Raw genomic sequence first — 16,343 nt, forward strand, 5'->3', positions numbered from 1 at the left:
CAAAAATACACTGTTGGTGTTGTTTGTCCACTTGTTTGCGTCAGGGGTTTTATTATTTTCGTCATCTTCTGACAATGGATGCAAGTGGCGAAGGAAAAGGGCCAGACCACAAACAAAATTATTTCTTTTATATTGTGCTCGGAGAGTGTCTCGGCCTTTTGATTTTCAAATGTCACTATTATTTAGTTTTATCTGTCATTTCGTACTACATCTTTGTTGATATTATCGCCAGCCTTTTTTTCGATTTTCTTTCCTCGATATTTTAATTTTCCACACTTGTATTTTTCCCGCCTTTTTATTCCTTTTTATTTTTATACCCTTAGCACAACTTGTCAGCTTTCTTCTCTTTAATTTGAACGAGAGAAAGAGGGGGTGTGTTTTCGCAAATACAAATACAGATAAATTCGCCACACACATATATACCGGAGAGCAATTCGCAGACTCTGTGCTTATAACATGGGCAGCTGCATATCGCACGATTATGACGAGGCGGGATTGCGAAATGCCGAAATTGACCGCGAGCTCGCCGAAGAGCGGAACCGGCGGTCTGAAGAGGTCAAAATTCTGCTACTTGGAAGCGGCGAGTCTGGCAAATCGACAATTGTCAAACAGATGAAAATCATTCACCAGAATGGGTACACACGCGAAGAGCTGGCGCTGTTCCGAATGACTATATACAAAAACGTGTTGGACTCGGCGCATGAGCTGGTCGTCGGAATGCAGCGGTGTCAGCTCTTCCCGGCGGACGAGCGCAACATGGAGTTTGTCAACAAAATATTAGAGCTCAACATCGAAAAGAGCCTGGCCATCAACATTACGCCTGACTTTGTCGAGGGCATCGAGCGGCTGTGGAAGGACCCGATTATCGAACGGCTGATTGTGCAGACGAGCAAGTTCTACCTGATGGACTCGGCGCCATATTTCTTTAACAACATCCGGCGAATCGGCGACCCCAAGTACTTGCCCACGGAGGCCGACGTTCTGCGCGCGCGGTCAAAAACGACAGGCATTATTGAGACGCGGTTTATGATGAACAACACGTGCATACACATGTTTGATGTCGGCGGCCAGCGGTCGGAGCGCAAAAAGTGGATACATTGTTTCGAGAGTGTGACGTCAATCATCTTTTGCGTTGCGCTGAGCGAGTACGACCAGGTGCTGCTCGAGGAGTCTTCACACAACCGCATGGACGAGAGCCTGGTTCTCTTCGACTCGGTGATCAACAGCCGCTGGTTCCTGCGTACCTCCATCATCCTCTTCCTCAACAAGATTGACTTGTTCACCAAGAAGATCAAGATTGTGCCGCTAAGCAACTACTACCCCGAGTACACCGGTGGGCCCGACGAGAAGCTGGCCGCGCGCTTTATCTTGTGGAAGTTTTCGCAGGCAAATCGCGCCAATCTCCAGCTATATCCGCACATCACCCAGGCCACTGACACGTCCAATATTCGGCTGGTATTTGCTGCTGTGCGCGAGACCTTGCTCCAGAATGCACTGCAGGAAAGCGGGATCCTCTGAATGCATCGGCCAAAACCCGTATTTGTTCGCGTCTCTGGTTGCATCCCAATCACTACCATTGTTACCACTGTTACCTGTTCTGACACGTTATTATTTCTAATATTTTCCGCCACACCTCATTGTTTGTTTTTTCGATGTCCTCCCTCCCCCATTTCGGCGCATCGTCCCACCTGTGTTTGCTTTGTCCAACCGCGGCACCAATTTGTCGCTGTTATGCTTTGCTCGCAGCCCCGCGCCCTTCCTCTGAATCAAGCAACTGTAGATTGCAGCGATGATTTGGCAAACGCGGCCGTGGCGAACACAACCAGAACCCGGACAGAAATACAGACAGGCGTGTCGCTTGTTTGCCTGCATCGTGGAAACGGTATGTCTCGCCACAAGTATATATTTATCACATCTATTTCCTTTTTTCTACTATCTGGCTTAATCTTTTCAATTCATACACTTTATATCCAGGTGTTTATCTATCATATATTATATTATACCATAATATATAACCTCAAATACTCATATTCTCTTATGCAACAAGTGTGACCATACAACGACAACTGACAGATGCCCAAGGCAAGTGAAAAACAAAAAGGAAAATATATATGAAAAACAAAACCAAAAGATCAATTTAGTCTCTTCTCGTAGCCACACACGCATGCCCCCGGTCAGCCAGATATTTAGCGACGGCCTCCACCCTTCTTGTTGCGCTTCTCCCTCGCCCTCTTTGCGCGCAGCTCCTTCTTCATGCGCGGATCCACCATCTTGTATTTGCCCTTGATGCCCTTGGGGCGGCCCTTCAAGCCACGATTGGCGTTGCGAGCAACAATAACGGTGACCTTCTCCTTGGGCTTGGACTTGGTGGCGCGCTTGATCATGCGGTCGATGCTGCGGGCCTTCTCGGCCTCGTCATGTCATCATTGGTGAGGACTCCCTCAGCCTTCCGCTGCATGCCAACAATGCGCTTGGACGCGCGCATCTTCTTCCTGGCCTTGGCCTCAGCCACCTTTTTGATCGGCCGGGCGTCCAGCGCCTTGATCTTCTCGCGCAGCATGCGCACCGCCTCCTTGGAAACCGGAAGCAGGGGCTTGTTGTGCTGCTGTCGTCATCCACAAACCAATCCGGAAGCTCTCTCGTGTCATTGAAGGTGTAGCGGTTAAAGTGCTTGTCAATCAAATCATGCTTGTTGGTCTTGCGGTTGGCCAGGTCGCGGATCATGGTCATCGCCTCGGGGTTGGCCAGGTCATAGTCAGCTTGCCTCTCCTCGTCCTTAAGCTCGACGTCGTTGGGATCGCCGTCCTCATCGGCAGACGCGATATCAAAGTCGCTCTCATCGCTGGCGTCGTCCACATCGGCAGCAATGGAGTCGGCCTGACGCTTGCGCTTGCCTAGCTTGCTGGAAATATTCTTGTAGGTAGCGTCCTCGTCGGCATCCTCATCATCAGTGATGTCGTTTAGGTCAATGTTGCCCATGCCCTTGAAATGGGCTGGTCAAACCACATCGCCGCACGCCCACCGAGCTTGACGTCGCCGATAGGCGCAGATCCCTTGTTTGCGCCGGCAGCGTGCTTGTCCTTCTTGGCCTTCTTGGCGTCGCGCATCATGCGCGAATGGCCTCATCGTCGCTCATATCCTGATCGTCATCAGAGTCAGAGCCGACATGCGCCTCAGAGTCGGAGCTGTCGTTACCTGAACCCTTGGTTTCGGCGTCTCTTCGTCGCTGAATCCGCGGAACTCTTCCTGAGCGGCCCTCTTGCGCTTGATATCAAACTGGGCGTCGCGCTCGCGCTTGTGGCTCACGTATTCCGAGTACATCTCGTCCATTTCTCCCTCCATCTCCTGCAGACGCTGCTCGTCGTCGCTGTCAACATTGTTGCCTCCGGCCTCATCGCCGCTGTCAGCATCAGAGTAGCTGTTGTCAGAGTCAATCGGACGGCTTCCGAGCTCAACAAGCTCGTCGTCAGCCAGATCAATATCGACATCAATGTCACCCACATCAGCCTCGCGCAGATCCTTGAGCGCGCGGGTGCCGCTCATCTTAATAGCAAGGTCTGATCTAAAGACGGGATCACCACCGTCCTGCTCCATACCAATATCGGTGGGGGTGGTCATGTTGAGCTGCAGCTTGATCAGCTGGCGCTGGCGCTTGGCATTCAGGCGCTTGCGCTCCTTCTTCAGCCTCTTCATCTCCTCCGTGGCGAGCGTGTCCAGCTCCCCCTCGATGTCGCTGCCGTCCTTGCCGTCAGCGCCGTCGTCGATCTTAGGCTGCTCCTCGGCCTTCTCGAGCTGGAAACGCTCACGCAGGCTGGCGCGCCATTTCATCAAAATACGGAAGTCCTTTTTGCCAAGAACGCGAAGGTCCCTGCATGCCAGCAAGATGTCCTCGGTTGTCTCGGGCAGCTTGGCAACCTCAATCGACTCCTCCGTGTCAAAGACCATCTCGTTAGCACCGCCCAGTGTGCCGGCGGGGTCTCTGCTCTTGACAAACTCCATGGCGTCAATCTTCTTGTGCAGTATGTAGTCGCCCTCCTCGTAACCCTCACGATGGCGCTTCTTCTTCTTGATCTCGGGCGCAAAGATATCTGTCGATGTCTGTGCCTTGTTGAGGATCAGGTCCTCGAATACGTACTTTGCGTCGAGGAACCGCGGATCAATCTTCTTGGGTGCAATGTAGTCCTGGCAGACGACGAAAATCTCGGCTGACACGTTTCTCGACGATGGGGGCTTTGTGGCCTCGACTTTGCGGAACAGTTGGTTGAACACCCAGATAAGACTGTTGTAGTCCTTGGACCGGAAAACCTTGGTAACAAAGGTTCCGCCCTTGTTGAGGAACTCTGTGGCGAGCTTCAAGGACATGAGCACGAGCTCGGTCTGCGAGTATGCGTCATGAGACCAGTTGGATCCAACGTTGGGCGCACCATCGTGCAGAACGACATCAGCCTTCCATGTCTTCATCTCCTGGCGCAGGCGGTTGCGGCACTTATCTGTGAGAATATCCTCGACAAGGGTGATCACGTTCGGGATAGGCTTGATGGGCACCAGATCGACACCTACAGAAATGGCAATGAGAGTTGGGAAATGAGAGTTAAATATTAGTAGAGAAAACAGCTTTTATTAAGTGTATGCTATGCTATAGGCACCAGTGCTGTGTTTGGTCACAGTAGTGTAATTGCTAGACATACCGAGAATGATGCTCTTCACGGGCATATACTTTTGGGCAACCTGGAGCCATCCACCTGGAGCGGCGCACAGATCAATGAGTGAGCGGGCGGATCCTAGGAAGTTGTACTTTTTGTTCAGCTGGATCAGCTTGAATGCCGAGCGAGCACGGTAACCCTGCTCCTTGGCAAGATGGTAGTACTTGTCGAGACGACCTTTACCGGTCTTTTTCTGATATCCCATTGTCTCAACTGCGCAGACGTGTGTCCTCTGGTCAGGGCGCGTTCAAAGCAAAAGGTGGAAATATATAAAGCTGGAATAAAAAGCAAAAGCTGAAATAATAACAGGCCAAAAATAATGAGAATAAAGGTCCAAAACAATAAACAAAAAACAAATTACATTCACCGAGTAGTCAGGCGGGAGAAAAAAAGATTGATGTGTGGTTGTTGGTGCATGCACTTTTTTTTGCTTGTAAAAAATAAATTTTTGGTTAAACTTTTTTTTTCTCTCTTGCCTACTTCTTCGCATGTAAAAGATCAGCAAGGGATTAACCGATTAAAAAGTTAAAAATAATTGAACTAATTTTGAGATCACGTGTAATGCATATATGTTGTAATGGAGTGGAATGGAATGGACATTTTTTTTTAAAAAAAACATGCAAATAGGTGCAGATACAATTACAAATTCTAGTTATGCCCATATATATTTTTCTTTGCTGCTGACAAAATAAAGCGTATGTCCCACTTTAAAAATTAAAACTTTAAAGGTGCACTTTCTGCGCGCTTGTAAAGTTAATGTATATATAGAAAATGTGTAAAATTATAAACCAAAAATAGTTGAATGTTTACTAAAATTATTTGCCATCATGGATAAAAGCTACAAAAAGCTGCGCTTTATCTATAACAAAACCATGCACAAAAAAAACAAAACAACCGATACTGGCAAAGCAAAATTCTGCTAGGCTCAATCAGCAGGGACAACAGCAGCAGCTGCTGGCACCTCACAAAAATGTCTTTAGCAGCAACCCAAGCCCTGGCTGGGACCCTGCTGCGTGTCGCCAATGTTGACCTTGGTGTCAGAGGCAGTCTGCTCGGGCTGGCTGGCCGATCCAACAGGCGCTTTTTGATATCAGCGGCGAGCTCGAGGAATGCCTCTTCAACCTGGAAGTTTGACTTTGCGCTGGTCTCCTTGAATTTGATGTTGAGCTTGTCGGCGAGAGCCTGGCCTCTTTCCTTGGGCACGGCCCGACGGTCCTCAATGTCGCACTTGTTGCCGATAAGGATCTTGTTCACGCCCTCGCTGGCATGCTGCTCGACATTCATGTGCCAGTTCTCAATGTTGTTGAACGATCTCTCATCAGTGACGTCGTACACAAGCAGAATGCCCATGGCGCCGCGGTAGTATGCCGTAGTGATTGTGCGGAAGCGCTCCTGGCCAGCCGTGTCCCACTACAACCATATAATAAAAGAAAAGAAAGATAGAATGTGTTAGTATGTATGCTCTTCAAAACATTGGCGCACAGAGTTTCTCTCTGTTTGAGAAAAAAACAAAGCGCATTTGATGGCGCATAAAACGTACAATTTGGAGCTTGATGCGCTTGCCGTCCACTTCGATGGTACGAATTTTAAAGTCGATTCCAATGGTTGTGATGAACGATGGGGTGAATTGGTCGTCCGAAAAACGCAGCAATAAACAGCTCTTACCGACACCTATAACAATAAACAATGCATTAATATGGCCGTTTGGTTTTATTAGTATGTGAGTGCTGTTTACAGCCTGTTGTGCGGTTGCACTGTTACACACATATGACCTTAATTCCGTGCAGCATGGTGAATTCAGATGTGTTTTTTTCCGAGCACAGGCATCCGGAGAACACAGCGATGAATGTTTGTCGCTGCGAACGTGCTGATTCCAAGACTTACCCGAGTCGCCAATTAGCAGCAGCTTCATCAGATAGTCATAGCTAGTATTTTTTTGTGCAGCGGCCATTTTTATTGTCTTATTTCTTCTGTCTGTTGTAGTAGTGGTTGTAGAATTGGGTCCGTAATTCAGATTAAACTGTGACAAAATTATAAAAAAATAAAGCAAGAAAAAACAAAAAAGAACAAAAAAATAAGAATAAAAAAGTAAAGTCAAAGAGAAAGAAAAAGGAGCAAAGGCCAAGAGGGACAAGGACAAAAGTGGAGAGCAAAATGCAAATATTTGCACTCTTTATTGTACAGATGAAAAATGTCTGTCTGTCTTTGTTTTCATACCTGCAAAGTGACTAGCCATACTTGACAGTGATCGGGTGACGTTGTTGCTCGTTTGCGGTCACATTGTGGTGTGAGAACAAAATAATGTGCTTGTGCATTATTTTTTTCTTGTCTTGGGCCATTTTTTGTAAACATTTTGTTTTTTTTAAACATTCAGCGCACGCATGCTTGCGATCCGTGATGCTGGCGACGATAGCCTGCCAACAAGCCTGATCTGGCTTCTCATTGTGTGCATTTTCGTCGGGATCTCGGCTATATTTTGGTGCTTTTTGACAACCTGCGTCGGCGGGAAGCCCTTTTGCACTTCCGGCACTGGCTGAGGCAGCGGCACCAGGGTGTGTCTCAGCGAGAGCAGTGGGGCGGCCAAGTGGGCTGGACAGCGCTGCTACAGCAAAACCAAGACATTGAGCGGCAGTAGAAAATTTCAGTCAGAACTACTTTTAATTTTTGTCCAGGTTTTATAAGCAAACACTTTTGTTTCGGGACAGTAACCAAAAAAAGAAATAAAAACAGACCAAATTTTATGCGTGCAAAGGAACACAGTTGTGATGGAGAAGCCTTTTGCAAACCCCATGCATAAATAAATGGGAGTGATAACTTTTAGTGGACAGTAAACCTTTTTAATCGGCAGCCTTGATATTTGTATCAGCGAAGAGCTTAAGCTTGAGCTTTATTATTGGAACCCTTTATTCAGGCTGTGTAGCAGAGATAGTTGTCGCTGGGGTCTTGAATATGAGCTTGATTCTTTTGACCCTGCACTCATCCTTTTTTTGTTGAATAGGATCTTGGCTGGACTTGGAAGGCGTCGCTGCGGCGTAGTACGCGTCATTATTATCCAATTCGTCGACGCACTGCTTGGCCGGGACACCACTCGGCTTTTCATTGTTACTGCCACGGTCAATTGACATACCGTCAGGATATCAGGTCTGCAGCCATTTCTTGTTGGTGCACTAGGGCTTGCGGTTGGCCTTTCCAACTTCGCGTGGATCAGGCCACCCAGTGATATTTTCCACCTTGGAATGGCATGCCAGGCAGAACATGACACCCTTCCTAAAGTCGCTTGAATATCCCAAACAGTTGAGGATGTCGCGCCTGCTGGAGTCGATAAACACAGTGCGTTTGGTCCAGTTGAGGATATCGTCACACATCAAGTCGTCATGTAAAAAAAAAACCGACTGTCCCGCTTCTTCCGCTTTCGTTTTTTAACACCCTTCTCGACATCAGCAGCTGGTCTGGCATCAGCAGTCTTCCGGATTTTTTTTGGGGGGGCGCTTGCTTTGATAGCAGTCTGAGTGGCGACCCAATATTTTTTAGTGTTTCTTTAGTGTTTTTATTGCAAATAAATCGAAATTTTTAATAAAATTTCAATAAAATGAATGCAACGAAAAAAGGGGACACGCTTGAATTTAAAAGTGTGACCTCCCATGGAGCCTTGATTTATTCTGATTTTGTTTATTGAAAAGTCCATGATATTACGGACTTTTTGCCTCACGCTTAAAAAATCAGGAAAAAAGTTCAGAGAATCCAGGGAAAGAAACTGATTTCCATCACAACTGTGAACATTCAATACATATACAAAAAATAAATAAATAAAACCCAAAAATAATAATATATGAGCGGACAGACAGATATGAGCTTAAAAATAAACTGGCAAAAATGCCAACACTGGCGGGGCGTTATTTTGGAGTTTAGAAAAATATCATCTGGCAGCATCCAAAGCAGCAATGTCGCGGCGGAGCTCCGCGATCTCAATCTCAGCAGCCTGAGCTCTGCCCTTGTACTCATTGTATTTTTCGGTAACCTGGGACACAGCCGACTCCAAGCGTTTGCACTCGGCGGCTTCAGACTCGAGGCTGAATATATGGTTGCCGGTGGCTTTGAGCGGAATCTCAGGGCCCACAGCGCTCTTGGTCAGAGTGTCAAAAAACTCCTCGGTGGGGTCGCTGAATATCAGCTCGTCGTAGAAAAAGTTATTGACGGGCTTTCCCTTGGGCCACGTCTGGGCCTGTGAATCTGGCGGGTAGAGTTTCAGCATGTGGTAGAGCGAGATGGGTTTTTCGCCTGATGACAGCGGAAAGTAAATTTTTGTGATGATCTCGAACTCGCCCCAGCCCGTCTCGGTGACTTCGTATGGGGCGGTTTTGAAAGCTCGGTTGTTGTTGACAAAGGTCTCGTGCAGCTTGAACTCGACCTTGTGAATAAAGGATGAAATGTCCTGGCCGTTGGGTCCACGCAGAAACACGGTCCATTTGTGTGTGTTGTTGGACTTTTGGGTGGGCAGTTCAATGGCAATGTTGCCGTAGACAATGGGCCTGCTGATGACGACGCCCTTCAAACGCTTCCCGGTCTTCATGGCAAGAATAACAGGCGAGCAATCAGAGACAAAAAAGAAAGATAGTAGTTGCGATGCGCAGCAGGTTAAAAAAATAATCAATCTAATCAAACACGGCCACGCTAATAAAAAAATTGGGTGCTTTGGCATGAATGTATTGCTATAATATCCTTATGACCAAAATCACGTGGAATGGTTGTGGCCAAGCATCACATGGGGGGGGCTTTTATGCGAGAGAGTAGCACAATCAACTACTTGTATAGAGTGATTTTTAAATTAAAATATATAATTAATGTTGGTACATGAGAAATAATGAAAGTGTTAGCTAGAGAAAAACCTTGTCAATGAGGTAGTTGCTGGCCTTGTTGACATCGTAGTCGTACATCTCGAGTGCGTGGAGGGCCTGCGGATGGCTGAATCCCATGCTGAGAAGAGTGTTGACCTGCTCGACGTGGCCGACATGTGTGGCCGAGCTGAGGCCGGAGGGCCCGTCAGAGGCATAGTCGAACTCGCTGAATTCCATAAAGGGCTTTGGAGGAATAATAGGCGGGTTTTGGTCGGGGTGGTGTGGCCTATCTTGGAATCTGGCGGAGAAGCCAGGCTCAGGAGACAGACTTGCGTGAGGCCGAGGGGGACTCATGCTGGATGTGCTGGTGCCGTTGCCAGTGTCATTGGTGGTAGAGCTGCCTGTTTGTAGGCGGGGCTTCCATTCGTCAGGCTTTGGCGGGAGAACAGGGGTGGATGGCTCCTTCTTCCAGCTGGCAGGCGGATTCTGCGTGCATGTAGGGATGAACTGCTGCTGTTGCCGCTGCTGTTGCTGGGGTATTGTGGGTGTGGAGTGCGAGAAATGAGTTAATGGCCTGACGGTAGAGACAAGGGGACCATTTGGTGCTGCTGCTGCAATGGGATGGAAGGGCGCGGGAAGACAAAGCCTATGTGACTGTTCGCAGGGCGAGGGCCCATGTGCACATTGGCCGGGCGATACGTGAGCTGTGTCGGTGGCTGAGGCTGAGGCTGAGGCTGAGGCTGAGGCTGGGCCTGAGGATGGTCTGAGGCTGGGTCTGAGGCTGGGCCTGAGACTGGGTCTGGTGCTGAGGCTGAGGCTGAAGCATCGTGTGTGGGCGAATGGTTTGTTGCTGCGGGTCAAAGTTTGGCGGGTACTGGGCAAGCAAAGTTGGAGCAGGTAGAGATGTGGCAGGCACAGCGGGATTTTCCGCATCGGCTGCAGTCGGGATAGCTGCGGCAGCCGAGTGCGGGCGCTCAGGCCGCGGTGACTCAGCTACTGTTGTTGCGGCAGCAGTGGCAGGCGAAAGATGCTGCTGGCGTTGGTCGAGTGGGGGCTGCGATGCGCCGTCCACCGGTACCGATTGAGCGGGGCGGGCAACGCCGCTGTCACTCTTGGGCTTTGCCAGCATAGGCTGTGCAAACGGGGTGCGATCGGGTTCCTTGCCTTTGTGTCTCTCCTTGCGCGAGGCAATAATGTCTACCATCGACAGCTGCTGCTGGGCCTGCCTGAGGCGCACGTAGTGGTCGTCCTGCTTCTGCTTTGAAATTTCGTTCATGATTTTCTTCTCGAGCGAAAAGTCGTATCTGGGAATGCGCGACACGGGCTGGTAGTCACCGATTGCCTCGAAGGGGAACGAGACGGGGGCCGGCAGTTTGACAGCGAGCTCGAACTTGAGCCTGAGGCCCTGGAGAAGATCGGTCATTGGGCAAGAGCAAGTTGAATTGGAGTGAGGCAAAGTAAAGTGGGAATTGAAGTGGAGTGGAATGGAGTGGAATGGAATGGAATGGAGTGAAGTAAGGTCAGGTGAAGTAAGGTGAGGTGAAGCGAAGTGAGCTGAGAGTTGAATTGAAATGAATTAATGCGGGATTTGAGCAAGGGTCAGGCGGGTTCACGTGGCAAGAACAAATGAGAGGATAAAGAGCAGCAGGATTAGCATGGTAGAATAGATCCACTGATTTTTGCGGATTGCGCGCATGGCTCCAGCCCACAAGCGTTGGGAGGCGCGCGCAGCCGCAGAAGCCCAGGGCGAAGAGTGCGCAGCGCCAGAGCGCAGCGCGGCGGCTGGTGGACAACAGCGAGACTCACACACACCCTAAATGGAGAAAAAGAACAAACACGCGACTCACTCGACCACGGGCGGCGCGTTCCCAGCGACAGTGTGGCCGGTACACCGCAGCGAGCGCGCAGCCGCGTACAGCGGCGCCGACGCATTGGGCGTCTGGCAGCGGGGAAACATGCTGGCGGCCGTCGGCGCCAACGCCGGCGCCGGCGTGCGGTGGCTGGCGCAGTCCGAGCCCAGCGCGCAGGGCGTCCGGCAGCAGGCAAGAATGCTGCGCGCGGCGACGCACGTGCCAGGGCTGCTGGAGGCGCGCGCCCCGCCGCCGGCCGAGGAGATGGTCGCGCACTTCGAGCGCATGCACGCGGCGCTGGACATTCCACGCGACCTGCTGCTGGGCCTGTTCGGCGACGCGGTGTCGCAGCCGGAGCCGGCGCGCACCGGGTCGCTGGTGGCCGTGGCCGGGCGCCGCGCGCTGTTTGCCGGAGGCCCGGCCGGCACGCAGCTGTGGGCGCAGCAGCTTGCGGCGGCCGACGCGGCGTGCGTGCTGGAGTTTGCGGCGCCGCTGCGCCAGGTCAGCGCGCGCGCGGCGTTCCCGGACCTGTGCGGCGTGCGCACCGACGGCGTGGCGGCGCTGGTGCGGCTGGGCCCGGCGCCGTCGATGGCGCCGGCCGCCGTCGACGGCGCCGCGTATGACCTCTCGCGCGGCGACCGGCGCACGTGCCACGCGGCGTGGAGCCCGTGGGCCGCGGCCGAGGCGGCGCTGGCGTCGTCGACCGGCGCCGTGCGGCTGTGGGACGCGGCGGCCGCGCGGCAGACGGAGCTCACGGCCGGCGGCGGCGGGGCCGGGTGGGCGGCCTGCGAGTTCTGGGGCGCGCCGCGCGTGCTGCTGACGGCCACGGGCGCGGCTCTGGGCTGCGTCGACGCGCGTGCGCGGCGCACGGCGCTGGTGCTGCTGGACGTGGCCGCGTCGCCGCACACAAGCGCAGGCGAGGTGCTGACGGCCGCGGCGCCGTCGGCGCTGCACGCGATGCACGCGGTGGTCGCGTCGACACACGCGCTGCGGCTGTACGACCGCCGCTACGCGCGCCAGCCGCTGCTCGCGTGGGTCGTCGACGCGCAGGCCGCGCCGGCCTTTGTGGCCACCGCCGCCGTGGCCGGCCGCGGCGTCATCGTCGTGGCGACGCGTGCCGCGAACGTCAGCGTCTTCGACTATGCGCAGCCGGCACCCGACGCGCCGCTGGCAGCCGGCGCGCAGACGGCGCTGCGCCTGCCGCCGCAGTCGGCACGCGCCATGCAGGACGCGTGCGCCATCGACCCTTCGGCCCGGCCGCGCCGCGCGTGCCGCTGGCGGGCATTGCGCTGAGCGCGGCTGGCGATGGCCCAGCGCTGTGCCTGGCGCTGGACGCGCTGGGCGGGCTGGCCGAGATGCGGCTGGGCGGGGATGCCCCGTCTGCGGCGCGGCCGGGCCCCGGTGCTTTGCCGGTGGTTCCAGCCAGCGCCGAGTCGCTGCGCACGCACTGCCGTCGCCGCGAGGAGGCGTGGGAGCGGCTGCGCACGTCTGGCGCGCCGTTCGAGCGGCTGGATCTGCGGCCGGCATACAACGAGCTGCACAGGGCCGCGGCCAGCGCCCCTGCTTCCGCCTCCGCTCCGTTTGCTGAGGGCGCTGCGCCGGAGGACCAGTGCGGCAAGCTGGCCGAGAGCCTGGCCGCGATCTTTGCCGAGCAGACCACCGGCAACGCACCCGACCACACGCGGCTGCTGGACCGCATGTGGGCCGACGAGGCCGTTGCGCCCGCCGCCGAGTCAGCGCAGCCGCGCCCCAAGCGAAAGGCGCGCGCTTCGGCCGCCGCAGTGAGGCACGTGCAGACACAGCCGCAGCCGCTGGCCTCGTTCTCCCAGCCGCAGCCGCTGGTCTCGTTTTCCCAGCCGCCATCGGGATCGTCCCGTCCCACGCGCGGTGCCCAGCGCACGCGCCAGCCCACACTGCCCGCGTCGGCCTCCCAGCCTCAGCCTCAGCCACATGCCAAAAAGAAAAAGCAGCGCAGATCGGGCTTTTAACAGCACTATTTCCAAGGCGCATTCTGCCACTGCCAAAAGCCTCCCCCCCCCCCAAAAAAAAAACCCCCACTCTTTATTAATTCTTTTTGTTTCTTTTTCCTGTTTTCTCCTTTCTTTTTATTCTTCAATTCATCCGAATCGCTTGCAATTTGTTCATTTATTCATTCACCAAATCCAGCTCCTCTGCTCACAGCCTCCACCCCCCCGTCCAAACACCCACCCTCGTTATTAATCACCCATGGCTTCGCGCTCCTGGGCCCACGCCCGCCCGCGCCAGAAGACCACCTCCATCTTCAGATCGGAGGTAATGTCGCTCATCCAGCTGTACATCCCATCCGATGTCGCGCGCTACACGGTCTCGCAGCTTGGCGAGCTTGGCCTGGTGCAGTTCCGCGACCTCAACGCCGAGGTCACGGCCTTCCAGCGCTCATTCGTCAACGATGTGCGCCGCTTCGACGAGATCGAGCGCAAGCTGCGCTACCTGCGCGCCCAGATCGACTTGTCGGGCGTCGAGGTCTACGATTTTTTCGACGACCGCTTTGTCAGCACGGCGCGCGGCCCCCGCGACATTGACGACATGGAGGAGCGCATTGCCGCCCACGAGGGCCGCGTCCAGCGCCTCGCCGCCGCGTACAAGGAGATGCACGCCAACCACATCGAGCTCGTCGAGAACATGCACGTGCTGCAGGAGGTCTCGTCGCTGTTTACCGAGATCACCGGCCGCCAGTCGCAGGCCCACCCGCGCTCAGGCTCGATCGCTGCTGCATCGCCCGACGCCGTGCCATTGCTGGCCCGCTCCGACACCGCCGCCTCGCGCCGCAGCATCGGCTCCATGGACGCTGCCGGCGCCTTTGACGTCGAGCTGGGCGCGTCTGCCGCCGCAGCCGCCGCTGCCGCCGGCCGCGACATTAACATCGGCTTTATCTCGGGTGTCATTGCGCGCGACCGCATCGCCACGCTGGAGCGCGTGCTGTGGCGCTCGCTGCGCGGAAACATGTTCCTCAACTACATCGACATTGAGGCCCCCATCCAGGATAACACCGCCGAGGACGGCGCCGCACCCGTCTACAAGAGCGCATTCATCGTCTTTGCCCACGGCGACTCGCTGCGCGACCGCGCAACCAAGATCGCCGAGAGCCTCGGCGCCACGCTGTACCGCGTCGACCCGCGCGCCGAGCGCCGCCAGGAGGACCTCATCGACACCATGTCGCGCCTCGACGACCTGCGCCTGATCCTCGACAACAATGCCGTTGCGCGCGCCAACGAGCTGGCTGCCGTCGCCGAGCACATCACCACGTGGCTCGCCATCGTGCGCAAGGAGAAGGCCACGTACCACGCCCTCAACCTGTTCAACCACGATGCAAACCGCAACTGCCTGATCGCCGAGGGCTGGTGCGCGGCCAACGACATTCCGGCCATCCAGTCAGCCCTGCACCTGGCCACTGAGGACGCCGGGTCCACCGTGCCCACCGTGCTGCACGAGCTGCGCACCACCAAGCAGCCGCCGACCTTTGTGCGCACCAACCGCTTCACCGAGGGCTTCCAGAACATTGTCGACGCGTACGGCGTGCCCAAGGCTGGCGAGGTCAACCCCGGCCTGTTCACCATCATCACCTTCCCGTTCCTCTTTGCGCTGATGTTTGGCGACCTGGGCCACGGCTTTCTGATGACCCTGTGCGCCGCACTGCTTTGCATCTACGAGAAGAAGCTTGCCTGGATGGCCAAGGACGAGTCCATGCGCATGTTCTACTCGGGCCGTTACATCGTCCTGTTGATGGGCATCTTCTCGATGTTCACCGGCTTCATCTACAACGACATCTTCTCGCGCGCCATGTCCGTCTTTGCGTCCGGCTGGGCCTGGCCCACTACCCATGGCGGCGAGGGTGTCATCGTCGAGGCCACCAAGCTTGCTCATACCTATGCCGTTGGCATTGACCCCGCCTGGCACCACGCCAGCAACTCGCTGCTCTTCACAAACTCGTACAAGATGAAGATGTCCATCGTGCTCGGCGTCATCCACATGACCCTGGGAATCTGCCTGCAAGTACCCAACGCGCTGCACTTCAAGAAGCGCATCAACATCATCCACGTCTTTGTGCCTCAGATCATCTTCCTGTTCTCCATCTTTGGCTACCTGGTCTTCACAATTATCTTCAAGTGGTCGACCGACTGGTACGCGCGCGATGCCGCCGGCCAGCTCACGCACATCAGCCCGCCAAGTCTGCTCAACATGCTCATCTACATGTTCCTCAGCCCCGGCTCCGTCAACGAGTCCGAGCGCATGTTCCGCGGCCAGGCCTTCCTGCAGACCTTCCTGCTGCTGACTGCCCTCGTGTGCGTGCCCTGGATGCTGCTCGTCAAGCCCCTTATCATGCGCCGCGAGCACCGCAAGATTACCTCTGAGGGCTACGGCCGCATCTCGAGCCACGTCCGCGTCAGCACCGAGGCCGATGGCATGGCCGGCGCCATCATCGTAGCCGAGCAGGAGGAGATGCAGGCCGACGACTTTGACTTTGCCGACATCATGATCAACCAGTCCATCCACACCATCGAGTTCTGCCTCAACTCTATCTCCAACACTGCGTCGTACTTGCGCCTCTGGGCACTCAGCCTGGCCCACGCCCAGCTGTCCGAGGTCCTGTGGTCCATGATCTTCTTGCCCACCCTCAAGATCACTGGCTCGTACAAGCCCTTCGCCATCATGTTTGGCTTTGCCGTCTGGTTCGTGCTCACCTTTGGAATCCTCATTGGCATGGAGGGCCTCTCGGCTTTCCTCCACGCCCTGCGTCTCCACTGGGTCGAGTTCAACAACAAGTTCTACGACGGCACCGGCGTCAAGTTCGAGCCATTCTCGTTCAAGGCCGTTCTCGACGAAGCCGATGACCAGTAGTAAAATGTATTTGTTTATTTTCAATTTATAATAAAAAATATTTTTGTTTGTTTGTTTGTTTACTTTAAGTCAGCCAG

The 16,343-nt window shown here is 54.4% G+C and overlaps 7 protein-coding genes across 7 annotated transcripts; 3 read left to right on the forward strand and 4 right to left on the reverse strand.

Moving 5' to 3' along the window:
* Positions 1–456: 456 nt before the first annotated feature.
* Positions 457–1,518, forward strand: BX661DRAFT_146908 (G-protein alpha subunit; the record flags this gene model as incomplete). Its single annotated transcript, XM_051533200.1, has 1 exon — positions 457–1,518. One exon carries the CDS (start codon positions 457–459, stop codon positions 1,516–1,518), a length of 1,062 nt encoding a protein of 353 aa, XP_051388632.1.
* Positions 1,519–2,087: 569 nt separating this feature from the next.
* Positions 2,088–5,123, reverse strand: BX661DRAFT_189499 (FtsJ-like methyltransferase-domain-containing protein). The gene is made up of 7 exons (XM_051537582.1): positions 4,689–5,123; positions 3,242–4,556; positions 3,196–3,218; positions 3,017–3,121; positions 2,620–2,993; positions 2,438–2,593; positions 2,088–2,411 (listed from the first exon to the last, which is right to left on the reverse strand). Exons 1-7 carry the CDS (start codon positions 4,906–4,908, stop codon positions 2,187–2,189), a joined length of 2,418 nt encoding a protein of 805 aa, XP_051388633.1. The 5' UTR covers positions 4,909–5,123; the 3' UTR covers positions 2,088–2,186.
* A 333-nt stretch (positions 5,124–5,456) lies between these two features.
* Positions 5,457–6,829, reverse strand: BX661DRAFT_189501 (small GTPase superfamily; the record flags this gene model as incomplete). The annotated part of the gene is made up of 3 exons (XM_051537584.1): positions 6,588–6,829; positions 6,244–6,374; positions 5,457–6,113 (listed from the first exon to the last, which is right to left on the reverse strand). Coding segments are annotated over exons 1-3 (593 nt in total), but the record flags the coding sequence as incomplete, so codon positions are not given.
* A 1,541-nt stretch (positions 6,830–8,370) lies between these two features.
* Positions 8,371–9,470, reverse strand: BX661DRAFT_189504 (yeats family-domain-containing protein). The gene has a single exon (XM_051537585.1). It carries the CDS (start codon positions 9,400–9,402, stop codon positions 8,620–8,622), a length of 783 nt encoding a protein of 260 aa, XP_051388635.1. The 5' UTR covers positions 9,403–9,470; the 3' UTR covers positions 8,371–8,619.
* A 47-nt stretch (positions 9,471–9,517) lies between these two features.
* BX661DRAFT_189505 (uncharacterized protein) lies at positions 9,518–11,078 on the reverse strand. The gene is given in 3 exon segments (XM_051537586.1): positions 9,518–10,112; positions 10,127–10,184; positions 10,238–11,078. The coding sequence occupies 3 exon segments, from the start codon at positions 10,959–10,961 to the stop codon at positions 9,578–9,580; spliced, it is 1,317 nt and encodes a 438-aa protein (XP_051388636.1). The 5' UTR covers positions 10,962–11,078; the 3' UTR covers positions 9,518–9,577.
* A 415-nt stretch (positions 11,079–11,493) lies between these two features.
* On the forward strand, positions 11,494–13,376 carry BX661DRAFT_173737 (uncharacterized protein; the record flags this gene model as incomplete). Its single annotated transcript, XM_051533893.1, has 2 exons — positions 11,494–11,889; positions 12,054–13,376. 2 exons carry the CDS (start codon positions 11,494–11,496, stop codon positions 13,374–13,376), a joined length of 1,719 nt encoding a protein of 572 aa, XP_051388637.1.
* Positions 13,377–13,683: 307 nt separating this feature from the next.
* BX661DRAFT_146879 (V-type ATPase, V0 complex, 116kDa subunit family) lies at positions 13,684–16,266 on the forward strand (the record flags this gene model as incomplete). Its single annotated transcript, XM_051533196.1, has 2 exons — positions 13,684–14,102; positions 14,199–16,266. The coding sequence occupies 2 exons, from the start codon at positions 13,684–13,686 to the stop codon at positions 16,264–16,266; spliced, it is 2,487 nt and encodes an 828-aa protein (XP_051388638.1).
* Between the last annotated feature and the right edge of the window lie 77 nt (positions 16,267–16,343).

This window comes from Kickxella alabastrina (genome assembly GCF_025024165.1).
Source record: "Kickxella alabastrina strain RSA 675 chromosome Unknown BX661scaffold_42, whole genome shotgun sequence".
Classification (NCBI taxonomy): domain Eukaryota; kingdom Fungi; phylum Kickxellomycota; class Kickxellomycetes; order Kickxellales; family Kickxellaceae; genus Kickxella; species Kickxella alabastrina.